This window comes from Bemisia tabaci, chromosome 5 (genome assembly GCF_918797505.1).
Source record: "Bemisia tabaci chromosome 5, PGI_BMITA_v3".
In the NCBI taxonomy this organism is placed as follows: Eukaryota; Metazoa; Arthropoda; class Insecta; order Hemiptera; family Aleyrodidae; genus Bemisia; species Bemisia tabaci.
Window position 1 is genome coordinate 31,521,615 of NC_092797.1, and position 26,287 is coordinate 31,547,901.

The window sequence follows — 26,287 nt, forward strand, 5'->3', positions numbered from 1 at the left end:
GCGCTGATCGCACTGTGTTTGGCGCAATGCGTGAAGTATTCCTACAGTCTTGTAGGCGCTATGCGTTTCACGCCAACCGCTCCTGACCGCGTGACCGCACTGTGTTTGGCGCAATGGGTGAAGTATTCATTCAGTCTTGTAGGCGCTAATATGTGTTACATGCTGACCGCCGCGCCGAGAGCTTGTCCTCTTCATCTCAAGTCTTCGTCAACATTCCTCCCTGCGCTGAGCTCCGGGCAAAATTGCGTGTTTAGTTCCTCTCTTAACTCGACTAATTAAAGATGCTGTCTTTTGTATCACCGAAAAACGACAAAATTAGAAATTACTCTACTCTAAGGAAAAAGAAATTTTCTTTCCTTTTCTTATTGATAATTTTAGCGGCTCTGGTGCTTGCACTAGAGCTGCTATTCCGGACGGTCCCAGCTGGGGAGTATCAATGCAGCATGTTACATTGTAGAGACCGCGCGTTGGTTGATGGGAATCGGCGCCATTTTCGGCTATGTTCCTTGTCATGACTTTATTTTATTGCATACTGTTTTATTGTTAGTCAATGCTATGTTGTGTATTGTATTTTTGGAATCATGGTGATACAGTCAACAATTCAAAACTTGTTTGTGCTTTTATCTCGTGATGGAAAAAATGTACTTTACGTTCAAAATTTGAAAATTTGAATTTTAAAGTTTTCGCGGTTAAGGAAGCTTTAACCACTGGGTTGGAGCTTCCTAGTCATTTACTCGATATCAGCTGATAGCAAACAAAGGTTACCAGGGAAACCGTAAACGTCTAACAACTATCGTGGCCATGGGGGCGATTATTGAAATGATATCGACTGTATGTCGCCGCTTACGACAGGACATAGCCCTATCTTAACTGTGTAATATATCGCAATTCGATATTGTTTTGATTTTTAAAAGGAGCAATTCATTCATACAGTTCCGATTAGTTTTGGCGAACGGGCCCTTAATCTACGGCACTCGGCTCATGGGAATTTTTTAACTTGTCCTGGACGGACTCGTCTGTAGCGCCTCGTTCTTCGTTGTGTGTGTGATTTCGTGAAGAAGTTTCTATGGCAATTTGCTTTTATTTGTGAGCTGTTTTTTCACGGGATTTTTGAATGTTCTGTACGAATAAATTCGGTGAGTACCTCATTTATCCCTCCTTCCAGTAAAATTATTTCAACTTTTCCTTCTCCCTCATTCTGGACCCACTCATGGGCTGATTATTTTCTCATTCTTGAAACTTTAGACTGGCAATTTCTATGCACAATCAATAGCTCATTAACCTATAGTTCAAGAGTTCCTCACTACTGTCTTGCTCTTCTTTTTTATTTTTAAAGCCTCAATGTATTTATAGAATTTCAAAAATTTAGTTTTTGAGTTGACTTAAAAAATGTAGAAAATATAATGCTGTTTTAATTTTCATTTCAGGTAATGAGTCGACGCAGTCAAAGAATAATTCAGAGGTAAGAAATCTGCTTTTACTCAAGATGTTAGTGTTAGTTGATATGCAAAATTGAGGAATGTTTTGGACATCTATACGTTTGATAAGACCATTTTAGGAGTTAATACTTTGAATACCTAATATTTAGTGGTGGCTTAATTTGTTAGTAACCAGAAGTTGTGTGGTCTTCTTGAACTGTAATTTGTTTTTCAATATCCTGTGAAGTAACTGGATGATAATGTATCATTTTACTATCAGAAAATTTGTTTGCCAACTCTTAATGCGATGATAATAAGTAACAAGTTTGCAATGCTTTGCATTTATTATTTCAGTTCATGGCTATTGTTGTTTCACCTTATAACCAATTGTTTAATTTTCTTGTCATAATATGGCAACCAATAAAAAAATTTTAGCAGAAGCTGTATTAATCTACCTAAGAAACTCTCCATTTTTTGCTTGTTTCAGAGATACAGCTATAACCAAATGCAGAAACATTCCTGGTTTTGATGAATCCACCCCGATCCAAAACAATACTATATGCATTGAAACATCTGCACAATCGTATGACGCCGAGCCAAAGAAGGAAAAGAAAATAGAATCGAGTGAAACCTATGCACTGTAAGTAAAAAATGTCAGTTAATTCTATTCTAGTTGCAACCTTGCGTTGTTATCAAGTTTATTGTGTGACTTTAGATGTTCCTCAGAAGGTGGTTTGATCATCTTAATTGCCCATTGGCGGCTTTCCAACTGGCAATACTGCAAATTAACAAAATTTCACCACTTAAAATGTTGTAGTTTGAGCATTAGTCTTGTGAAACAAAATTACACTTTCCAAAATCTCATTATGCATATTTGTTTTTTTACAGACGTGAGTATTATTAAGTTTACTATTATGTTTACTATGCGGCTGTAGGTGCCCCTTAAATTGTGGTTTAAGCATCTTAATTATCTATTGGCTGCTTTCCAACTGTTAATACTGCAAATTGACAAAGGAGGGGTATCGTTAAGGGCCTTTTTGGGCCTACCCTGAAATTCCTCAACTCTGCGTTTTTTTGGTCATTGAAGGTCTATATTTTACGGAATGCATAAAGGTTTGGTCATTTCCGATCTATTTTGGGGTCCACCACTGGCCTAAACATGGGTCTGAAGGCCAATTTTGTCGAAAAATGCGGGTTTTTCAGCATTCAACGCGCTATTGTAACCGATCCTTTCGGAGGACAAAAAATTCCTTCAAGTATGTTCATTAGGGATGTAAGAGTGTCACTTTGGCCAATTTTCGTCGATGTCAAATTTTGCGCTCATAGTTAAAAAAAAACTTTTTAGAATTTTGTTCAACCCAAGTGGCATACATGTAGTAGAATTCCAATTTATTTTTAAAACAACCGATCTTATATTTTCCTCTACACAGGGTGAACGTTGCAAATGATATATCGAACAATGATTCTGATATTACGCATCCAGTAAATGAAGCAGAAAATTCATTCATCGAAAATCTTGAAACACATCAGTCGAACTCAAAGCCTAAAAAGAAGATAAAATCAAAGTCACGTGACTTATCGTAAGTACAAACCTGCAACTTTGTTTTTTATAAAAATAGGAATAATTTTAAATTAACTGTAAAGCTTGGAATAAGTATGCAATTTTTCCCTGCCAGGAAATGTGATAGTTTCAAGAATATACAATTTTTTTTCTCTTTTTTTTTATTTCAACAATGGGCAACCTTGACTTTTTGCCGATGGATTCGTTGGAACTCGGTTTCGGGTTTATCTGAATAGGAGGAAAACGATAAGCTGATAAAAAATACATAAAAGAACAGAAAATACATTCGGAATGCTGTAACCTTTGAGACAGGTACACACCTACATTAAATTGTGCCATGTCGAGGAATTATTTCTACCGGTTTTTGAAAAGAGTTGATCCGTTTTCAGCATTTGCGAACTGAATTAGTTAGTGCTACGGAGAAAACTATTTTCTCTTCGCTGCTACGACTCATTGCTCCGGAGAGAAATTTTTTCTTTTCGGAGCAATTATAGTCTTAGCAGTGGAGAGAAAATATTTTTCTCTTTGGCACTAACTAATTGCCATGGAAAGGAAACTTTCCTCTCCGGAGCAATTAGTCTGTGGCATTACGCAGCAATTAGGCATACGCATTTCGGAGCTTAGCGAGATTCGCAGGTCAAAAACCGAACGCGAGACTAAAAATAGGGGAGACGGCGCTATGCTTGGAGTATGTCTACAGTTTTGCAGGCGCTTTGCACGATCATTTTCTTCACAAAGTTCAATGTTTCGGAAATGTACTTCCGGTAGATGAGGTAGCTTTGTACTGATCCTGTTACAATAATGGAGAACTTTTAGCACTCATGGAAAGGCAATTTTCAAGGAACGACTATGAACACGCTCCTCATTCTAACTTGTCGTTGCTTGGCTGACATAAAGGCGTAACAACACTCCGCTTGCTACGGTTGCTTGGTTTCTCTCCGCTGCTACGACTTATTGCTCGTACTGATCCGGTCACAATAATGGAGAACTTTCAGCACTCTTGAAAAGGCAATTTTCAAGGAACGACTATGAACACGCTCCTCATTCTAACTTGTCGTCGCTTGGCTGACATAACTGTTTCCAACTGTTTTCCAACTGTTAATACTGCAAATTGACAAAGGAGGGGTATCGTTAAGGGCCTTTTTTGGGCCTACCCTGAAATTCCTCAACTCTGCGTTTTTTTGGTCATTGAAGGTCTATATTTTACGGAATACATAATGGTTTGGTCATTTCCGATCTATTTTGGGGTCTACCACTGGCCTAAACATGGGTCTGAAGACCAATTTTGGCGAAAAATGCGTGTTTTTCAGCATTCAACGCGCTATTGTAACCGATCCTTTCGGAGGACAAAAAATTCCTTCAAGTATGTTCATTAGGGATGTAAGAGTGTCACTTTGGCCAATTTCCGTGGATGTCAAACTTTGCGCTCATAGTTAAAAAAAACTTTTTAGAATTTTACTGTTTTTCATCATTATCTGAAATGGCTCAAAAAAGCGACTCATCTTACGCCAGAGTTTAACTTTTTTGGCAATGAATGGTCGTGGGTGGTCATAACCTTCCTTAAAAAACTCTTTTGGATTCAAAGCCCCCAAAAAAGCCGTGTTGCCATATTTCATTGCCTGAATGGGCCTGTTGCATGCAAGAGATACAGCCGTGCGAATAGACTTTTCAGTGGTTAAATGACACGAAAATTACATTGGTCACATTAAAAAAGTCTGAAATACACTCCTTACTGCGCAATTTGCGTTGTTAGGAACGCGCTTTTTCAAATTTCCCTAGATAGTCTATTCGCGCTTCTTTTGGCTGCATAAGGGATGACCTAAGTAAACTTTGCTTAAATGCTTCTTAACTTCCAAAATTTTGAAGCACACAATGCATGTATCCAATGTAATTTTTTCTTTGACCAACAGTTTTATGTTCAACCCAAGTGGCATACATGTAGTAGAATTCCAATTTATTTTTAAAACAACCGATCTTATATTTTCCTCTACACAGGGTGAACGTTGCAAATGATATATCGAACAATGATTCTGATATTACGCATCCAGTAAATGAAGCAGAAAATTCATTCATCGAAAATCTTGAAACGCATCAGTCGAACTCAAAGCTTAAAAAGAAGATAAAATCAAAGTCACGTGACTTATCGTAAGTACAAACCTGCAACTTTGTTTTTTATAAAAATAGGAATAATTTTAAATTAACTGTAAAGCTTGGAATAAGTATGCAATTTTTCCCTGCCAGGAAATGTGATAGTTTCAAGAATATACAATTTTTTTTCTCTTTTTTTTTATTTCAACAATGGGCAACCTTGACTTTTTGCCGATGGATTCGTTGGAACTCGGTTTAGGGTTTATCTGAATAGGAGGAAAACGATAAGCTGATAAAAAATACATAAAAGAACAGAAAATACATTCGGAATGCTGTAACCTTTGAGACAGGTACACACCTACATTAAATTGTTCCATGTCGAGGAATTATTTCTACCGGTTTTTGAAAAGAGTTGATCCGTTTCCAGCATTTGCGAACTGAATTAGTTAGTGCTACGGAGAAAACTATTTTCTCTTCGCTGCTACGACTCATTGCTCCGGAGAGAAATTTTTTCTTTTCGGAGCAATTATAGTCTTAATTCCTATCAAAATTCAAACTATCAAAATTTCCAACAATGACAAAAATGATTGTAATATACCTATAATGTAATGAAATATACACGCTCTAATCATTTAATTTGTATTACCTTTATGTTATGTACCTACATGTTATACTATTTTTATAATAAATTTTGCCAACATGCTTTTCAATTCAGTCTACAACATTTCATTCCGACGTGGCAAAAATGATTTATAATGCCCCTAAACATTAAAATGAATTACAATAGTAATGCCGCATTATAATGTCGTATTATGCATCGCAACGATTCATGTCCTACTGATTATTGATTATTGTAAGATGAATTCTGTTTTCTCTGATTGTATGTTTCATACGTGCGAAGCAAGTACGGGTCACTAGAAACGTGGTTCGTACGGGTGGCTGATGAAATTGATCTTCGAATACCTTTTGATGAGCTAGGGAAATGGAACCATCTGCATCTCATGGACAATAAATAGTTGCCGTAATTAAGGTCATCCCGTGATTAAGGTGCCGTGATTTAAGTCATAAATTCTTCATCTAATTCTTGATTCATCTCCAAAATGTCTGCTAAAGCTTTCATGCGCTTCTCCTTGTATGCAGGAATGAGCAAATTGGGTATCGAACAAGCGGACACTTTTTGAAAATTTAGATGATTCTGGACAATATCGTACAGAAGTCCACGAGCTGCAGATAGAACCATTACCTCTAGCTCATCAAAAGTTATTCGAAGATCATTCAACAACCTCTTTGACAAGTTGCAAAAACTTTTCGTTAACAATAGTGTCACACGGTACTAGGAATATTTACTATTTAACGAACCTTATATTTCCCTGACTCAGTCCTAAATTATAGAAGTATGCGTTACTTTTCCAGCAATCCAAAAAAACAATTATACAAAAAACCAATACCTACACTTTCAGATATAAAAATGCAAATTCTTTGCAGCCTCGCTAAACGACTTATCAACCAGAGATTTTTTAGGAAGCGGACCTCCAAAGAGCTTTCAAAATTAAAAGTATACAACAAGTGATAATGCCATGTATTCGCCATATCAAAGCCCAATACACATTTATACACCGGCTACGTAAATCTGCTAAGTTACAAAACATGAATCGACAGTTGTCGGATTGTACATCAATGACAAAATGTGTCTAGGCCCTCATTCTTGACTACAACTACTGCCCCCAGAGCCGCTCTCCGACGCCAATGCGTTGGAGCTTCCTGCTTGTTTTATTCTGAATCCGATTTTTTTTTATACCTACATTTCAAAAAATTGCAAAATTTGCCGCCATGGGCCGCGGCCCATGTGACCACCCCCTTAATCCGGCCCTGCCACTGTTTATTCTTCGTTTTCAATGTGGTGAAATAAATCACAGGGGCATGATTTGCCCTGTCTTTCTAGTACAATTATAGTGTGGGTCTATTCTATGTGTGGTCACTCAATACCACAAGGCTTCACAAAGAGTTTAGAAAGGAAGAAAGGCTGTTTTCGTAACGCCCATAGTTCAAAGATAAACTGTATTTGTGACGTTTTAATTAATTATAAATAATATTGATCAGAGTATCATCGTTATTCTTACCTTTTTTTTATTTTGTCTAACATGATATCCATCTCGTTTATTACTGTTCAACGATGCATCCTCTCTCCGAATGATATTTGTTGTAGCCGGTTGACAACACTCTCTCCATTTCTCGATTATAATACAAATAAAAACGGATTCATGCTGAGAGTAATTTGTGCCGCATTTCCAACCGATGACATCTCCATAAGATTTTTCTCATCGGTGACATTTCAATCAAATCCACCCAAACTGCTGAGAGTCCATTCCATCTAATTTGCATTCAACGCTGCTTATTTTCATGTATTTATAGAGGAGGTATTGTCGAATATAAAAAAAAAAATGTAATATCCCTGCTCGGATGCAATGACTTTTTTCACGTCAGGAGGATATTTTTGTCGGATCTCTATCCCGCTCAGCATTAAAATATGGATGAAAAACTCGAACAGTTGCCGTCTTAAGCTTGTCGCGGAGGTTTAAGCCGTCTATTTGTTGAGATTGTCGTCCCATGGCGTTGAGGAAAATCTCAAGAAGTAGGAAACCCATAAAAAACACCATTATACGGCCCTGGTGGCCGTAACTGTACGTGATAACCATAATACCTTATTGAACTACTTGTATCAGGTAGTGTTGCGGCAGTTAAAATATCTCAGTAACAAACGCAAACGATTTGAACATCAATTTCCTGTCCTTGAGATCCCGGCGCGCCGTATCATTCGGGGTGATACATCGATCATTTTATTGGAGCACAAAATCTCATCTGTTCCTCGGAAGGGTTACTTAATTCAGTAAATATTCTTCACTACGTAATTACGACAAAGATTAAACTAACGAAGTTCCAGTTCGTAAATATTAAAATAAAATATCTCACGGAGGTGGAATCCCATTCCTCGGTAAATGAATTCAATTATAAACAGATAAATTTCTCTGAACGACTTTAATTTGAGACAAAGTATCCTTTTTAATTTCAGTCGGTCTGGTAAATGCGCGATGCGGCAATGTAGAGTTAGTGGAAGTAAATGTTCATTATGCCCCATGTTGCCTGGTGTATTTTCCCACAGAAACACGTTTTACGCTCATAAGCAAGCGGTACTATTTGTCCTTTTCCACATTGCAAGAAGGAACTAAAAATTGGGTCAGTTGGGTTACCAATAACAGAGGCTACACTGATGGGGAATGAGAGCGCTGGAAAAATCATTTGTGGCTCCCATTTTCCGCTTTGCATAGACACGGCAATGATTTTTCTTTAGTCTTACGTACAATCAGTCTTTAAGTACAACAGCTTTTAGAGAGGTAGACACAAGGTTCTTCAGGGTTTTAAGGGCTATTGAGCTCGTACACGCCGGTGAAGCATACTTTTGGGGGTTGCGAATTTTTTATCGGGCTAGCAACATACATCGTAGCAGAGTACGTCAGGACGTCCAGGTATTCGTGCTCAGAATTTTGCCGACAATCTTGAAAGAAGCTTCATGCAAAGAACGCCCCGCCTCGAGGTATAGTACCGCATATATTTTGTTCTTTCAATTTGCGATATGTACTTGGGAAGAAATCAAAAGTTCTTTACATTTTTCTCAGTCAAATCTCACGTAAAAAGACCGCATACACGTTAAGCAATTAGTTAAATTCAGCTCCTGTATAAAAGATTAGACGTCGCTAAATTTTCATGCAACTAACGAATTACTCGCCCTATCTTCAATATGGACACGGAATATTACTAATCTTATTATCAGCGCGAACTGTAGCGTATTGTGACTTTGAGTTTTTGAAAAAAAAAATAGTCTCGAAATCCAGATATCATCAATTGGTCGATCTACAATCGAATCGTTCTTGAAAGTGCTGAAGATCTACCTCTAATGAGTTTGAATCATTTTTTAACTCACGATTTTTTACCAAAAATCGTCCAAAAAAACTTAGATCCAACTTTTTTCATGAAATAATGCAAAGTCACGAGATCGATAGAAACTGAACTTTGCCTCCGTTATCCATCCATAGATCTTATGAATAGTGAAAACATGAGGCGAGGACTTGTTAGCCTACGAATTGGATGTTGAGCGGACAAAAGGAGCCAATAAAAGAGGCGGTGCATCGATTTAGTGCATTCCGGCCACCGCCGGTCCGTCACCCGGTCAGTTTAGACCTAAAATTATGTGATATGCACAGGCATTTCATGAATAACAGGAGGCGATCAAGCCCATCGATCGCCGGAAGAAACTTCAAAGATCTTCTTAATTAACATATCTATTCCTCGTATCAATCATGTAAACGATGCTCATTAAAAGGAGACACGCTAGGTGAGGCCTAATGATGAGGCCAATCGAGGCCTCCTCCCCTCCCGAGCCCTCGTAAACAATCTCCCTATTACGGCCACGCTAAGGAAAAACATCATACAATCATTTAAACGTTGCCGAATTTCCGCTGGATAATACCGATTTTCCGGAAAACTCTTGGATATTTCCCCTCGAATTTTTTAGAGAATTGTATCAGCAACTTGATCTACCGTACCTGCAGAGTTCAAGGGAAAATATTAATAACTTTTCTCAAAAATAAATGTTTTATCGGGTGAAATTTTGCAACATCTGAATGTACATAAGACGTTTTCCCTTGATGCGACGGATAAGCTCAAAAACGCGGTAATAAAGCCATCATCTATTGCACCGCGTGATCCTTTGTTTTCGTTGCCCGCACACTTATTTCATCGCTCTCCTTTTGTTTTCTCGGAGGCGTTAAAATGTATTTTTCCCGTCGAAAAGTGCCGAAGGGGTGGATCCACTCGGACAAGTACATGACGGTTTCGTGTTTGAAAGTCCAACCCTTCTCGCTTTTATGTAGAATTCTAATGTTCAACATCCCACTCTTTTCAGCTTGTTCAGCCTGCGCATTTTCTCCAGTAATCATTGCATTCTTCCCGCTTCTGTTACACCATGTCAGTATGCAGTAAAAATTGAGACTTGGACTATTTTCAGTCTGGAAATTAAATCAGAGGTGACTGTGCATCTGATTTCTTTGGACAATAGAAATGACTCTAGCTAAAAGCAAACTTCCCGGCTCTTAATGGAAGATAGACAGTATTTTTTTGTATTTTCTTTAAAATATAAAGCCCGATGGGTCATCATGTTTTTGGCCACAAAAAATCAGCCGCCTCAATTGGTTGGGTGTTGAAAGTAAGGGTCACCTCAAAAAATGCTTCTTTCAGCTTTTTAGGATAGACCTGTGGAAAATTCTTTAGCTAGAATCAAGTCTTACGCTTGACGGATTTCATAGGATATTGCAATTTACAGGTATATCTACTCGTTGAATAGTTATAGTTCGTAGCTAGTTTTGATTGCGATTTCTTAAGGTCACAATTTTTCAGGGAGTCCTAATATTCCTCGCTAGTCACTTTTTTCCACTACCATCTCTACCTTCCAAAAATTTATTGACATTCTATGAGTTTCCCAGAATTATTCCGGAATTGTTGAAGTCTTCAGGAATTTAGTCTGAGATGTTTCATTTTCCACAAATGCATTCAAGAAGTTCCAAATCCATGATGAGATTCGGTCAATAACTACATTTTAGGAGAATTTCATGCAGAGACAATACATTTTAGAGATTCCACACTGCTGCTATCTTCTCAATAGTGTAAGCATTTTTTTCAGAAGTCAACGCTAAGATTCGTGACTGATGACCAAATAGTTGAGCAACTAGTTGAGCGATATTTAACCTAATTCGCAAAAACTCGCCCGGCTAGTATCTAGCTACCCCGACATTCATTACTATCATTCGGCGATCTTTTTTTGATTTTCTGCTCAACTAATTGCTCATCCATCATCATTAGGCGAAAAATAGACGTACAGTGTTGACTTCCGAACTTAACTTTTGCCTCACTCGACCACATTGCTCAAATTGATGGTGCGTGATCTCTGAAATATATTGTCTCCAGTTTTACGCTCGATATCCGAACTCTTCACTTCCGATCAATCAAATCCCCGTTAAATTTTAAATTCACGAACGCCACGTCGGGGACGAGATCGGCGACGTCTCGTTAGGCGCGCATGTTCGGCGACGAGTCGCTAATGTGTGGTCGGGGCGAGCGAAAGGGCGACGGCGCATAGTGGAGCGAGTTAATTGGAGAGGTCGGACAAAATTTGGAAACTTTAAACGCTCTACACTCCATTTATACGAAACTTCGAGTTTCCAAAAGTGGCTCCATTGGTTTTCTCGTGAAATTTTCCTCCAGAAATACCCCTTGAACATAAAAATGTGACGTAAATAACATCAAAATTCGCAGTTTTTGTCAAAAATTTCATGTCCGACCTCTCCAATCGACTCGATCCACTGTGCGGCGGCGACGGGGGTGACAAAACGGGAGCGGGCCGGGGACAATGCACAGTCATACTCCTCACGTTGAGTTGTCACAAACACACGTCCGACTGCGACAAAGCAACAACTACCATTAGCCAAGGTGAAATTACTCAGGCGCCCCTCCCCCTCCCCCGCCGCCCGCCGCATCCCTTACCTTTACGACCCTCCCCCCCGGCCCGACCGCCCGCTGTCACGGGTTAAATGGAATAAAAAATCGAAACACGGAGAAGGCGGTTTGTGATCTCCGGCCGCGGCCCCAGCAGCCGTGCCGTCAATGGACCGACGGCGGTGCCCCTCCCGACTCCCGTTGCCAACTCGATGGATACGAGTTATCAGTCATCGGTGATGATCGTTGATGACCGGCTAGTGATCCAAACTGATGTGTCCCTTCCGTCAATAAGGCTGTTGCTTCCTCTGGGAATGGACCAGTAGACAAGGCACGAATTTCAGCATTATGATACACGTTTCATAACCAAAATTTCACGTAGAACACGATGCGCACAACAAAAATTACCGAAATCAAGTCGTTATGAAGATATTTAATGATTCTTGATGCGTGAATTCAAACCACCCGCTCATGAAAACTCAATGCTCTACGTGACTCACATCGCGCGCTAAACGTTATCATGACAGTCTCTGCTATATAAAAATCTGGCAACCTTAATCTTGACGCTTTAGCTCAGTTATTGCAAGTTTGTTTATAGTTTGAACAGCACATGGTGGGAAATGAACATCGCTTGATTGAGAAGCTTGCTGAAACCGTTGTAGTGCACGATTTGACGCACGTAGAGCTTTGAGTTTCTTGTGAGCGGACAGTTCAAACTCCTCGTAACCAATGTGAAATACATATAAACGTTAATATCTTTGTTAGGAGTTGATTTCGGTAATTTTGGTTGCGCGAATCGTGTTCTACGTGAAATTGTGGTCAAGAAACATGTATTAGAATGCTTAAATTTGTACCTTGTCTATTGGTCCATTGTCCTGGAAAAAGGCGTTTCTGAGATACATTTTGGCCAGAAACGCGTTGATTATACACCCAGTTTCATGAAGACTTCTTCTATCTGAGGACCGCACAGTCTTCAAGTTCTTCAAAACTTTTATCTAGAATAACCGCCGAAAGGTAAATTTTTCATTGACAGACATAGTGACCATCAATCAGATGAGAAACATTCAACCCTAGAGTTTTAATTCTTTTTGATCAGAAACTGTTTAATTTAGACGACGAAACTTCGAAGAATCTAAAACAAGCATTTCCATGAAACAGACAAGAAATCCAAAATCTGCATATTTTTTAAATTTTTTTACTTCCACCACGTAGGTTTCAGTAGGAAAGATCACGTGTGCCAAAGCAGAATCTGATTACATTTTTCGTGAGCTTAAAAAAGCATCAGTTTTTAATTACGAAACATGCTTTAGTAGAGGGATCTGTAATTGCAACAGTACAATGAAATAGTAAACGGAGCCTTGATACCTTTCCAAAGGTAAAAGGTATCACGGCTACGTTTACTATTTTATCATATTATCATAAATTTTTAGGTGAATCGTCAACATGGCTCAAATGTATCGCCTCGCTTTACTGCTCCAAGCGACCCTTGCGTTTACCTCTGGCTCTCGCTTGCTTTCATTCATTTATTCGTCATTGTATTTTTTACATGTCCTTTTCAGCCTTCTCATCGCACTCGGGGAATTTTTCTGCACTTTTGCATTCCTTTGATTGTTAATTCTGAGCGGGGCCTCTATCCCGCTTTCGGACCGTTCCGCCTGTGTCTTTTTCAGTTTGCATCCACCACTTGATACTTAGGCCCTTGATGTGTCTAATTTTCAGCCCCCATTCATCCCTCGTGAAAGCTCAGGAGGACGGCCAAAAAGTGAAGAGAAACTAACAAATAGCTGAGCTACAAAGTACTCAAAACTTGCGCAGTCCTCATCATTCTTTACCTTTTCCAGCATTTATTGAGCCGTCGGATGAGGTTTCATTCCAGTATTCAACTGCATATTCCTATGGTGTCAATAACCCGTGTATACTGCAAAACCACCTGTTAAATCCTATACTGCCGTGCAAAGAAAGAACGCCGTATAAACATTCGAGAGTTGCAAAATCTCCTCCTCAAAAATGTTTATTTTTGAGGAGAGTTACGAATATTTTTTATTGAAATTGTCATATACTTTGGAATTTATTGGGAATTAAATTCTCTGAAGAGTTCGAGGAAAAATGAACACAAATTTCTTTGAAAAATATTTTCTATTTCAAGAAAATCTGGCAACATCTGAAGGCTCATACGACGTCCTTCCTTAAAATGGCAGTATAGAGCTATAGCTTGTTTCCGGTATTAAATGTTTTATGTTCATTCATTTATCTTCATCTAATAATATTGAATATGGTCTATAATAATTTGTAAGAAGAAAGTATACTTTCGAGAATTATGTATCATATGAAGTTCAATCTTACTGCACTGCAGTCAATTACACCTCCTCGGTTTATTCGAGGAAAAAAGGAGGAAAAAAGAAACAAATTCAACTTTTGTCTCCTTAAGTTATTAACACAATAATTCATCCCTTCAATCTGGATTATGACAAGAAACTTTGATTTAATTTTAATTATTCCTGCCTCCCTAGCACGAGATAGACCACTTGCTGAGCACTATGCCAATCATATATTCTACCTCGGAAAATCTTCCGTCCTTCCTTGAAATCAATGGATGTCCATTCAGTGATGCGGAAAATTCACAAAACCGTAACAATAATATGTTTTTCCGTGAAAAAATAAAGTGTAAAGTGGAAATATCGCAACACTAGTGATTAGGGAGATGCTGTACTTTGGCCTATGGGAGGGCAATTGTACGCTTGCTCTCTCCTTATTTGCGGCCTGCGGCTCATTCTCCAAGATAATAGTTAATTTCGCTCCGAAGCTTTTAACGGTGCTCTGAAAGTTTTGATGTCAAAGTTAAAAAGGATGGCGGTATGACGATTACCATCCAGGTATATACACAAACAAGCGCCTACGTGGAATTTTATCTCGAACTCAATCATTCCTTTTGAGAACTTTTATTTCTTCTTCATATTTTTTTTTTCTCCCCTCCTACTGTCAAACAGTGCATTGACGAACCCACGTGTTTCAAGGGAGAGAGCAGAGATGTGGTTTAGATTGACGTGCCGGCAGAGAATCGCACATCAAAAGAGATTGCCGATTGTGGGTTATGAGATACAAACGTCAAAAGTCCCGAGATAGACATGTGAATCTAGTTCAGATCCTCTCTTCGCGTGAGAAGAGCGAAAATCTCCCGAGTTTAGAAGTTTAGAAATCGGCTTTCATTTTGCCCAACATTCTCGTTTTTACCTTTTCTTTTTACTCTAATGGAGAACAAGTTTTGCCATTGAGATAGTATCATTTTTTTGTGCCCGAAGAATCTATAATATGACCTGATTTTCGTTTAAGAATACGAGTATGATGAAAACGTATACATGTATATCTGGAAATTTTCTCATGCGAGGAATGAGGAATTTTCCAGTTATCAAAGTACGTAAAATAGAGCCTCAAATACCTCACTTCATTTTTAAATTTGAACTTCTCATGTTTTTTTTCTTTTTGAATGGAAGAAAGTACTTTTCTTTAGGTAGTAAAGTACCTTTTCCTTTAAAAAATGTAACAATAGTTCAACAAGTGCAAAAAGTGGCATGTAATGAGTTTAGTAATTTTCATCGCTGTTAAACATTCAAAAAAGTACTCAGAATTTTCCGGTGAATCAAACGTTCCTTGTAATATACATTTTATTTTGAAATATTTCACAATAGAATAAGTGTCTACTCGATAATTAATCACGCTAGAGTATGATTGTCCTAGTATTTGACGTAGTAAAGCCTAAAATTCCAAATTGAGACTCTTAAAACAGATTTAACTTTCATGATAACACTCATGGCCACCGTAGATGTTTATGGCATCCATGCTGTTTCAAAATTCGTGAGAGAAATTGATCTTGTAAGGAAATCGACTAGCCTTGAGAATTCATGAGAGTATTTCGTCTTCATAAAGAAATCTACCAGCCAATACGAGAGCCAAAATGTTGGGAACGCTGAGAACGTGGTTTGTTCATGCATAGAATTCTCCTTCATTTCATAAGATAGGCAAAACGGGCTCTCACGAGTACGAATAGTGGTATCAGTTGGGTTGAACCGGTTACCTACTTGTCGCCGGTCATAATTCGACCACGAGCTCGTTTGTGCCTACTGATGTAAATAAAGGCAATTTTTTTTAATCCATTTATTTTCAGGATCATGACGCCATTTTATCAACAATTCAATCATTTCGCCATTTTTCAAGCGCAAAAACTTTATACTACTATATTCTCCTCGAGTTTGTATGAGTAAGTGTATAAGTTTGTATATGTAATTAACTCTTTCTTGGGTTGAAACACCCGCCCATGATTAACAACTGTATTAAATAGTGAATGTGTTTCAAACTTGATACCGATTGATCATATTTTGGAAGATATTACCTACATTGATCTTAATTTTTAAAGTTTGGTCTGCGATGCGTTGATTCTTAAATTATCTCCCGGACAAATATTCTTGAACCGTTGACATCATCGAATTGTTCAGAGTTATTAAACATCTTCCCAGGTCGAAGATTATCATTGTGTGGCGCCCTAAAATCTCCGAATCATAATGAAGTGACTGGATTGAGCCGAAACTTTAGTCTTCATGTTGAATCCGTGTTTAATTTTTAGATTTTCATTCATAAAGTCAATTTTCTAGTCCCCGACTTGGGCCATTGTTGGAGGCATCGGCCGCGGCTCAGCTGGAGTCGAGTCTGGAGAGTTTGACAAAAGTATTAACAGCGCTTCGCCCCCCCCTCCCCCTCCCCACCCGGCCGGCGCCCCTTTCCTCTGACTAATAGCCCCAAACTAAAGTCACACCAGGCTTCCCCTGGTCTCAAACTTTGCGTCGTGGAATTAATTATGTTGACCTGCTTCAACTCTGAATTCAAAATTTTAATGTCCTTTTTTACCTCGCTCGGTTTTATGCATTTTCCCCGGCGGTGCGCCCACTCCCTCTCGATGTTGCTTGTCATCCGAACGTAGTTTCGTTTGAGTAATGTCGCCTTCCGAGAGACCTCTCGCCGTCTCTCCTGGAAAGTCTCGCCGATAAGCGGCCTCTAACACCTTTCGCAGCTGTGCACAACCAGCGCCTGCGCTCAAATGCGTCCGAAAGGGTCGCGTTTTCTTGTGTTACCTTGCTAAAAAAAAAAAAAATCAAACAAGGTAAACATGGACACTATGGGTCAAATTGTGTCTTAACCTAGTTTGTGTGAAATTCGAGTCAGATGGTAAAGCTCCCATTCAAGAATATCACTCGGATATGATGGAACTAAACACAGATTGATGATCAATGGAACCGATCTGTATTTCTGCCGTGCAACGAAAAACGCCGTAAACGCCTTTTTACATTTTTTATCATAGCAGAAACACTTGTGTACCTTGAGACAATGTTTTTACGGAATTCGTGCACAAATACTATTAAGAAATCAAGTTGAAAATTTGAGGTGCGTGGGTAAAATAGGTTTTATTTTATAAAGTGTTAAGTTCCAAAAAACGAGGAAAAATTTTGATGGATTTACGGAGTTCTTCCTTAGCACGGTTGATTTTGGTCCATCACATTCGAGTGACTTTTTCTTAATTTGCGAAAATTTACTAACTTAACTATCTGACTGCATTATAATTTCGGTAAAAAATATAATCTCTCTTCTTTTTGTTATCAGGAATAGGGGTCTGAGGGTCTTGACTTTTATAATTGTACATATTTTTGTTTCCTGGTCGAGGAAAGGGTTGAAACCACCCCGAAACATCCAAGACTTTGTGTTCGTTTTTTTGCCATGGTTACTCATTTTCTAAAGTGATTTTTAGTCGAGTTATTCGGGCTATATTTGTGAATTATTGCCAAAATTTAGGTCTCACAGCACACTCAAACATGTCTGTACTTGCGGTTACTTTGCGTTACTTTTCTTTTGGTTAGGTCAGCCAAACCGATTAGGTTGCTCAACACAATCTTTGATTCAATCACATGATACCGGATAGGTTACTCCGAGACAACAGGGGATGAAGAAATACCGAACTAAAGTACTCTTCTGCCGTGCTAAGGAAGAACGCCGCACAAACATTCTAGAGTTGCCAAATTTTCCTCGATAAAACATGTATTTTTGACGACATTCATGCATATTTTTCCTTGAAATTTTCAGATATCTTAGATTAAATTGCGTACTAAATAGTCTGACATTTTTGGAAAAAAATATTCAAAATTTTACTAGTAAATTCACTTTTTAGTGAAGGAAATCTGGCAGCGTCTAAAGGCTCATACGGCGTTTTTCCTTAGCACGGCAGTCTTGTTCGTAACACAAAAAGTCGCTTACTTTTCTCACTGAGTGGACACAATTTTGACTTTTCGTCAGCGTATCATGTTTTTCTTTATTCATCATCACGCGATTTCAACCACTAATTCATTTATGACCCGGGATGTTTGCGCCCGCCACGAGCGACACCGCCGACCAATCAGGGCGAATGAGGAAGACCCCGGCGATTCTCCGGGTCGACTGTTGAATCGTTATCGAATGACCGTGATCGATATATCCCTATCTTAGCAATGCAATTTATCGATTCAGATTATCTGATAACGATTCACGATTCAACGTGTTGTTCAGGGGGTTGATGCTGGTTGAATCGTTAATGGATAAATCCCTATCTTAGCAATGCTTTATATCGATACAGATCGATATCTCGATTATTATATCGATGGATATGTCGATGAAGGCCATTCTGTGGCGATTCAAAAGGGGGTTGATTGTTGAATCGTTAATGGATAAATCCCAATCTTAGCAATGCTTTATATCGATACAGGTCGATATCTCGATTATTACATCCGCCGACCAATCAGGGCGAATGAGGAAGACCCCGGCTATCCTGCGGGTCGACTGTTGAATCGTTATCGAATGACCGTGATCGATATATCCCTATCTTAGCAAAGCAATAAGTTATCAATTCAGATTGTTCGATAACGATTCACGATTCAACGTGTTGTTCAGGGGGTTGATTGTTGAATCGTTAATGGATAAGTCCCTTAGCATCTTAGCAAAGATCTTAGCAATGCTTTAAATTGATACAGGTTTATATCTCCATTATTATATCGGTGAATATGTCGATTGAGGCCATTCTGTGGCGATTCAAAAGGGGGTTGATTGTTGAATCGTTAATGGATAAATCCCTATCTTAGCAATGCTTTATATCGATACACACTGAGAAAAAACTATGGCTTATAAACCTATTAGAGGTAAATATGGAACACCACTAATAGTAGTACCTCTACATATAATAATAGCACATATACCTTAGTTATGGTACGGGGTACCTCAATTAGGTACAGAGACCTTAGTATGGTTCACAGACCGAGAATCATTAGTTTATTTACGACTATTATAGGTGTTCCATATTTACCTCTAATAGGTTTATAAACCATAGTTTTTTCTCAGTGCAGATCAATTCCTCGATTATTATATCGATGGATATGTCGATGAAGGCCATTCTGCGATTCAAGAGGGGGTTGATTGTTGAGTCGTTAATAGATAAATCCCTATCTTAGCAATGCTTTATATCGATACAGGTCGATATCTCGATTATTATATCGATGGATATGTCGATGAAGGCGATTCAAGAGAGGGTTGATTGTTGAATCCTTGATGGATTAATCCCTGTCTTTGCAATGCTTTATATCGATACAGGTCGATATCTCGATTATTATATCGATGGATATGTTGATGAAGGCTATTCTTTGGCGATTCAAGAGAGGGTTGATTGTTGAATCCTTGATGGATTAATCCCTATCTTAGCAATGTTTTATATCGATGCAGGTCGATATCTCGATTATTATATCGATGGATATGTTGATGAAGGCGATTCAAGAGAGGGTTGATTGTTGAATCCTTGATGGATTAATCCCTGTCTTTGCAATGCTTTATATCGATACAGGTCGATATCTCGATTATTATATCGATGGATATGTCGATGAAGGCCATTCTTTGGCGATTCAAGAGAGGGTTGATTGTTGAATCCTTGATGGATAAATCCCTATCTTAGCAATGTTTTATATCGATGCAGGTCGATATCTCGATTATTACATCGATGAACTTGTCGATGAAGGCTGTTCTGTGGCGATTCAAGGAGCCGGGCGCAGGTTCCAAGGGCTCGAGTACAAAGGCGGCTCGACACAGTGGCCCCAAAACATAAATTAAGTGACAAGACGAGTGCGTGATTTGTTCAGCGGCTGTAAAATAAAAGGCGGGCCGTGCAATTACGGGGGTATCGATCAAAGTCGCGAGGGTCGTGGCGAGCGGTGGCGAGTGCTCCCGCGTCCTAAGGAAGAACGTCGTATGAGAATTTGAAAGTTGTCAAATTTCCTGCAATTAAGTAAAAAAATTTCCAGGAAATGTGGATACGCGCCTTTCAAGTTTTTAAAGACTTCAATAGCTGTTTAATGTAAAGAGTAAAGTCTTTCGTGAAAAGTGTGCTAGAGACCAAAAGACTTGTATCAGCCCTTAATAACAGGGCCCCGGCCCCAGCCGATATTATGCCATCAGGCGCTCCCGGCTCAACGCACCCTCCATCCTGAGCGAGGGGGATAGCGTTCCTCAGCAAATTTTGATAAGCCTAAAGTAAATTTCTTTATTTAACCTTTATTTATTGTCTAATTTGTAGGCCAATATGACATTTTGTAATTAATCTGTTGCTGAATAAATAATGAAAAAAAACTATTTAATCTGAAAGTTTCTGGAGGAGATTAACGAGTTGTTTTTAATGGAAGGCATGTCCGTCTTTAGAGGAGTCCCAAGAACAGTGATACTATTATCTGAAAATGGACTTGTTCCCGTTTAGAAACAAATTTGTTCAAATAATCATAACTATTTTCAAAAATAAATGGCTGAAATCAATAAATGACACACACAAAAAAAAATGTTGCCTCAGGGTTTAACCGCCAGATTCCACAACAGTTTCTCTCAGTTTTTCCTAAAATTGCCCCCAATTGCAGCTTCCTCTTCCAAATCTTTGGGGAATCGTAGTTTTGGGCATGTTGGGGTCAGTTCGAAACCAAAATCATTGAAAAATGAACATTCCAATATTTTTTAGCGATAATTCCTCCCATGGTTTCGGATCTCGGATCTTCTAAGGCAAAAACTTAGTTCACTTCATTGGACTTCTAAAATCCCCTCTTAACTTAAATTGAAATTTTTATATTGTTGAGGTTGTAAGCGCTGAAAAGCATGGTAGTATAGTTGGCAATATATTTTGAGTTTCTCCATAACCGTCGCGAAAATTCAGGAAAGAAACGACGATTCTTTAAAACGTGGAATTCGCAGATCCAACAGGGGATGTTATCGAAAAAACTTTATGGAGGAAATACTGGAAAAAAAAACGCATTGGATCTAGAGGCCAGACTCTTGAAAACATTGACAAGAAAAAATACTCTCGATTCAATCGGATTTTTGCTTGGATCAAAACGAAATCCGCTTAAATTAAGAGGCTTGGTCCTTGATTTAAGCTAGATTCTGATTGAATCAAGAGTGATTTTTCTTGTCGATGTTTTTAAGAGTCTTGACTCTAGATCTAATGTGTTTTTTATCCAGTGAAGAAATGTTTTATTTTGGCCTCCTGCAGTAGAGTGGTTTACCTCTAGGACACCCTATATCTTATGACTGTAGATTTGGCAACACTCGGAAGTCGATACGGCGTTTTTCCGTAGGACGGCCGAGTGGTGAGTCCGTCGGCTTTTACGAGGCGGCGTCGCTTCCGGTCGGCCTTGGCGCGAAAACGGCGAGTTTCTCAAAAGGCCCTAATTATGTAAAAACGGGAGGTTATGAGCGCTGCGGCGGGCTTTTGGCGGGGGTGCTGATGGCGCGATAGCCGAAATAATCGCTAAATCAGCACGGGAGCCGCCGCGGAAACAGGTTAATCAAGGGGTTGTAAAATATTCGCCGCACCGGCTCCTGCCTTCACTCCCGCGCCGCGGCAATTGTACAATGTACAGACACCTGCAATTAGCCCGCTCTACCTCTCCTATAAATTAAATTGCCACCGCTGCGTCTATTTCGCCTGCTCCTCCTTTGAAAGTATGTCCTCCCGAATTCGCCATCGCATTACTCATACTCGCGAGCGCGCTTGTCACGTTGAGCTCCAACCCCCCGTTGATGCGCTCTGAAATTCGGGGGATTTCAGCACGAGTTGGACGAGGTCCACTGGAGGGCGATCAAATTAACGGTCCTCTTACCCCGTGCCTTTCACCCGCTCCCCGCCCCTTTTCAACGAGCCCTTGACCGTTTTGCCGCAGTGCTATGCTTTTTCCTTCGACTAATAATTAAGTTTTGCCCGCCGATCGTGCGCCACTTGTCGCAGCGTTTTAGGGCGGTTGATCCCGAATCGGAACACTAGGAAAGGGTAGAGGGACTCCGGATCATTTGCGTTTTCGTGGCATTAGGATCTCCTCCTCTATTGCCGTGCTAAGGGAAAACGCCGTAAGAACATTCGAGAGTTGCCAAATTTCCTCCGATAAAATGTTTATCTTTGAGGCATATTATGAATATTTTTCCTTGAAATTTTCAGACGTTCTAGATCCAATTACCAACAAAATTAAATGGGAAATTGGTAGATAAGTATTTAAAAAATTTCCTGAGAGTTCGTGATTTGCGAGGGAAAATTTGGCGACGCCTGAAGGCTCATACGGCGTTTTTCCTTAGCACGGCAGTCTACGTGTTGTATGGTTGGGACCACCGTCGTTATGTCAAATTGAAGTGTTAAACGGATCGATATTTTGCAAAATAAAGAAGAATGATTCTGTTGCAATGTTGTTGAATTTATGCGAATTTTAGGTCTTATAAAAATCATCTGAAAGCAAATAAATGAATTGCCATGCTTATACCCTAAGAAACTATGTTTAAATTAATAAAACAAAAAGGAACTATATTTGTATAGGATTTTGGTTTTTTTTAATTCTTTCTTTGATTTAACGAGGCCTTTATTCTTAAAAATGATTTGAATTTATAATATATAATTCCGTGAGTTAATGTGCCCAATAACAGATGACCTGACGAACAGGGTTAGGCCTTTGTCGTTCATAGAAGAAGAAGGAGAAGATTGTTCTTTCTGATTTCATTATTTTCCACATAGTTCTTCGCAGCATAAATGTGTCCAACTACAAAGTAGTAACAGTACACAGTAATTTTCTTGTCTAGTAAGCTTGTTTTAGCAACCGTCTAAAATTCAAGTTTTTCTTGCTAAAGAAAAGAATCTGCATAATCTCATCAGAATTGCAATGCTAGTAGTTCTTCATTGCAAAATGAATTCCACTTCCTTGAGGATTAGTTTTAACTTAGGGAATTTACGTGAAGAAGAAGGAGGTACTCGCTACATGGCTGCGTTTTAGATGGGGGGTTGTAAAAACAGCGTTTTTTCGGAAATTGTGTAATGTTGTGAAGATCTTTTGGCTCCATGTCCTTTTTCCTGAAAAATTGATAATACTTCAGGGAATTTTATCGGTCTTCTCGTTACAGACTTAACAAGGAAGGGCAGCGGTTTTCAATACGGATATATTACGTCGGAAAAGGTGAGTAAAAATATCGGAAAAATTGCGTCATGTTTAATTTATGAAGGACCCCTCGCTGGTTATCTCTTTCATCTCATCTCGCAAGTCTTTAACTTAATGACTCGAGCCCTGCGGGTGATTTTTTGCTGAAAATTTGATGAAAAGGATGCGGTTGTTAACCCCCGGGGCTACGCTTTAATTAAGCCGGTAAAAATTGAATGAAGGCCGGATTAAAAATGTATCATGAAACTTTTTCCCCGGCTGGTTATTTAAGAGACAGATTTTTCAGGTGACCCTTTCGGGTGCGTGCCGGTGGTGAAGAGGGAGGTGGGGGTAAAAAAATGAAATACCACCTCTCCTCTTTAAACATGCATCCAACAACTCGTAAGCACCACAGTCGACCCTTTAAAAAATTAAATAAACGCGGAAGCAAAAATTTTACGTCAGTCGCGTCTTTTATTCGAAAGATTTGACCTTATTGCAGAGTCTAACTAACTGCATTTCCCGTTGCCGAATATATTCTCAAGTGTAATGTGTTTGACGGCGCGAAACGAACAGAATTTCCCCTTTAAACTTCTTGCTCTTTTTCTCAGGCTTACAAAGAATAGACTCAAAAAATTTTAAAGACAGAATTATGATTCCTGTTTCCAATTAGAAAGAGGGAAGTTATGCTGATTTCAGTTAAATTTTTCTGATCGAAACACGCCAATTTCACAATTTACTCGAAGTCCACCCCTCTCAAAAATTATGAATTAAATTAATTTTTGAAAGGACCCTGCACACTCCTTGTGCGAATCTGTCCCCTGTTCGATTTTCAATTTTTTATTGCATTAAGCGGATGCTGATAAAAAAAAAGAACAAGACGCATAAGTGCAGTTTGGAATAAATTGAGATAATGATGATTTCAAGTAAAACTACTCTTAATGCATATTCTGTGATAAATTCGCTCCCAAATTCCAATTTTTAAGCATCTAAAAGTCGGTTTGTACTTTCTTTCTGCCATTAGGATCCATGTAATTTAGAAACTTCCAACTTATTTTTCTCGAAATAAAAACTCCACTTATGCGCCGTGTCCTCCAAACCCATCAAAAGCGCTGACTAGAAATTTCATGAAATTTTGCCCCTGCGTAGACGCCACTTGTTCCGGGCAAGTGAGCGAAGGAACTACCCAGCCAAGTTAGACGCGCGGCCTCCTCCCAAGGATTCCGATCTTCTCCGGAATTCGGCGGCCAACAATTCCGCTCAAAGATGCAAGTGCGGTGACAGCGCCGGTTATAGCCACGGCACGACGACGACGGTGCGGCAATTGCGATTGTTTACGCTCAAAGTGCCGCACTCAGGTCGCGCGTGACAAAATAGGGTCAGAGGTAGCCATCAGACCAGCGAGGGGGGGGGGGGGGAGCGCCACCCCTCGAGAAGGTGGGGGATGGAGCTTGATTAAGCCGTGTTCTGACTTTGTCTCCCCCGAACGCAGCAAAATCTACCCGCGTAATCTGCACACAAAGGCTCATCATGAAGCTGGACTCCTTGCATCCGATAGCGTTGGAGCCTTCTTCGTCTGATGAATGCTCCCTTGAAGAGGGCGATTAAGATGCGGTAGGGTTGTTTAATTCCTAGCTCCTAAGAGGAAGGAACTTAAGTTCATTCTATTCTAGCAAAACTGACTCAATCGATTCAATTTTTTACAGAATAATGACAGTGCAATAATTTCCAACCAAAATTTTGCTGATTTTTGCGTGTGATCTGAAGTAAAGTCAGGGAAATTTTCACTAAGAAATGCCCAATGAGTTTTATTAAAAATCCGAGTTGTGATTGGGAACTTGGCAACGTTAAAATGGGGTTACGTGCTCTTGTTAGGGGAACAACGAATTGCCACTGCTGAGCCAGTGTAAGTGCTATTTTCGCCCTCTCTTGATTTGGTCTTCCACTAATCGCGGCTATGTAAATGAGTCAAGTGAAAAAGCAAGAAGCGTTAAAAAATGGGCCGGTGTCAATTATAAAGTAACACATTTTTTGGGTGTTTTTACAAAATAGCATGTCCTTGTTTTAGAATACTCAGAACATGGAGTTATTAGAGCCTTAAGTTTGAGTCAAAGCTTCCCATTTTCGGTGGTACTACTCGAAATTATCTTTATCTGAACTTTTTCAAAATCTCTATCACAGATATGCACGATTTCACGTACTAAGACTTTCAAATAAAAGCCTGTATATTGCGGGCTATAGTTACAGCCATCTCTTAAACAGCCCCTTTCAAAATGGAGGCCCCATAAGTTGTACCATGGGTCAAGAGAAATTTAAGTTGGCCTCTAACATGGCAAGTACAATGATTACAAACCTCGAGGGAAATTTAACAGCGCAACTTTAAAATAAGAAACTCGCAAGGAATTGGAATGATTTGTCACTACAAAAATTACAAGTTACAAGAGGAAAAATATCGCAGGTTTTGAAAATTTTAGCATAGATTTAAATACCTACCTCAAAGTCTATCCAAGTTGTACGATCTTTTTCTTTGTATGTTGTGTTTTTTTTTAGTAGCAGAGCACTCTAATCCGTTCCATGAATCTATTTTGCTGTACTATACCGAATTTCTCCTAAGGGTCGCTAAATTAATTGTTTAATTTATGATGGTATTTTGAGACCCTTTTGAAACCGTTTTTAATATTCGTATTAGGCCTGCCTATGGTAAAGGAGCTATATAAAGAACAACCAGGAATACGGTCCTTACTTCGACTGGCATTGATAAATCAGTAAAACCTGAAACAGCTCACTTCTGTCAAAGATGTTTTGTTTATACACTATAAAGACGACAACTCATTTGAATGACACTTAAATACCATGATCAAAGAGAAATATGAAACTTTAAGCGGAATCATGGAACCCTGTAAAACTATCAAATGACAATCTCTCTATGCATCTACTGTTCTCTTTCATTTTGATTTTGGGAGGACGCGTTTAGCCGGGTCAACGGGAAGAGGCGCCGCCGCACAGTGGATCGAGTCAATAGGAGAGGTCGGACAAAATTTGGAAACTTTAAGAGCTTATAACTATTCGTTTATACAAAATTTTGAGGTTCTGAAAGTGGCTCCATTGGTTTCTTCGTGAAATTTTATTATAAAAGTACCCCTTACACTTCAAAATTTGACGAATTAAACATCAAAATTTGC

At 39.1% G+C, this 26,287-nt stretch overlaps 2 protein-coding genes across 4 annotated transcripts in view; both read left to right on the forward strand.

Moving 5' to 3' along the window:
* side-VI (sidestep VI) overlaps positions 1 to 26,287 on the forward strand; it is a 597,055-nt gene that overhangs the window by 182,498 nt on the left and 388,270 nt on the right. The window lies entirely within an intron of this gene.
* On the forward strand, positions 376 to 5,778 carry LOC109029603 (uncharacterized). Of its 2 annotated transcripts, XM_072300554.1 has the most exons (5): positions 376 to 1,136; positions 1,428 to 1,462; positions 1,906 to 2,058; positions 2,849 to 2,998; positions 4,975 to 5,778. In XM_072300554.1, the coding sequence occupies exons 2-5, from the start codon at positions 1,431 to 1,433 to the stop codon at positions 5,126 to 5,128; spliced, it is 489 nt and encodes a 162-aa protein (XP_072156655.1). In that variant the 5' UTR covers positions 376 to 1,136; positions 1,428 to 1,430; the 3' UTR covers positions 5,129 to 5,778. The 2 variants fall into 2 exon arrangements, with proteins under 2 accessions (XP_072156655.1, XP_072156653.1); XM_072300552.1 differs by lacking the exons at positions 376 to 1,136; positions 1,428 to 1,462 and having other exon boundaries at positions 1,476 to 2,058; positions 4,975 to 5,777.

What these genes read in the sequence shown, in the direction of transcription:
- LOC109029603 (XM_072300552.1), top strand. Translation starts at nt 1,829, where the DNA reads ATGGCAACCAATAAAAAAATTTTAGCAGAAGCTGTATTAATCTACCTA. An exon ending in TCGAGTGAAACCTATGCACT is followed by an intron (nt 2,059 to 2,848) that starts GTAAGTAAAAAA and finishes TCCTCTACACAG; the next exon opens with GGTGAACGTTGCAAATGATA. An exon ending in TCAAAGTCACGTGACTTATC is followed by an intron (nt 2,999 to 4,974) that starts GTAAGTACAAAC and finishes TCCTCTACACAG; the next exon opens with GGTGAACGTTGCAAATGATA.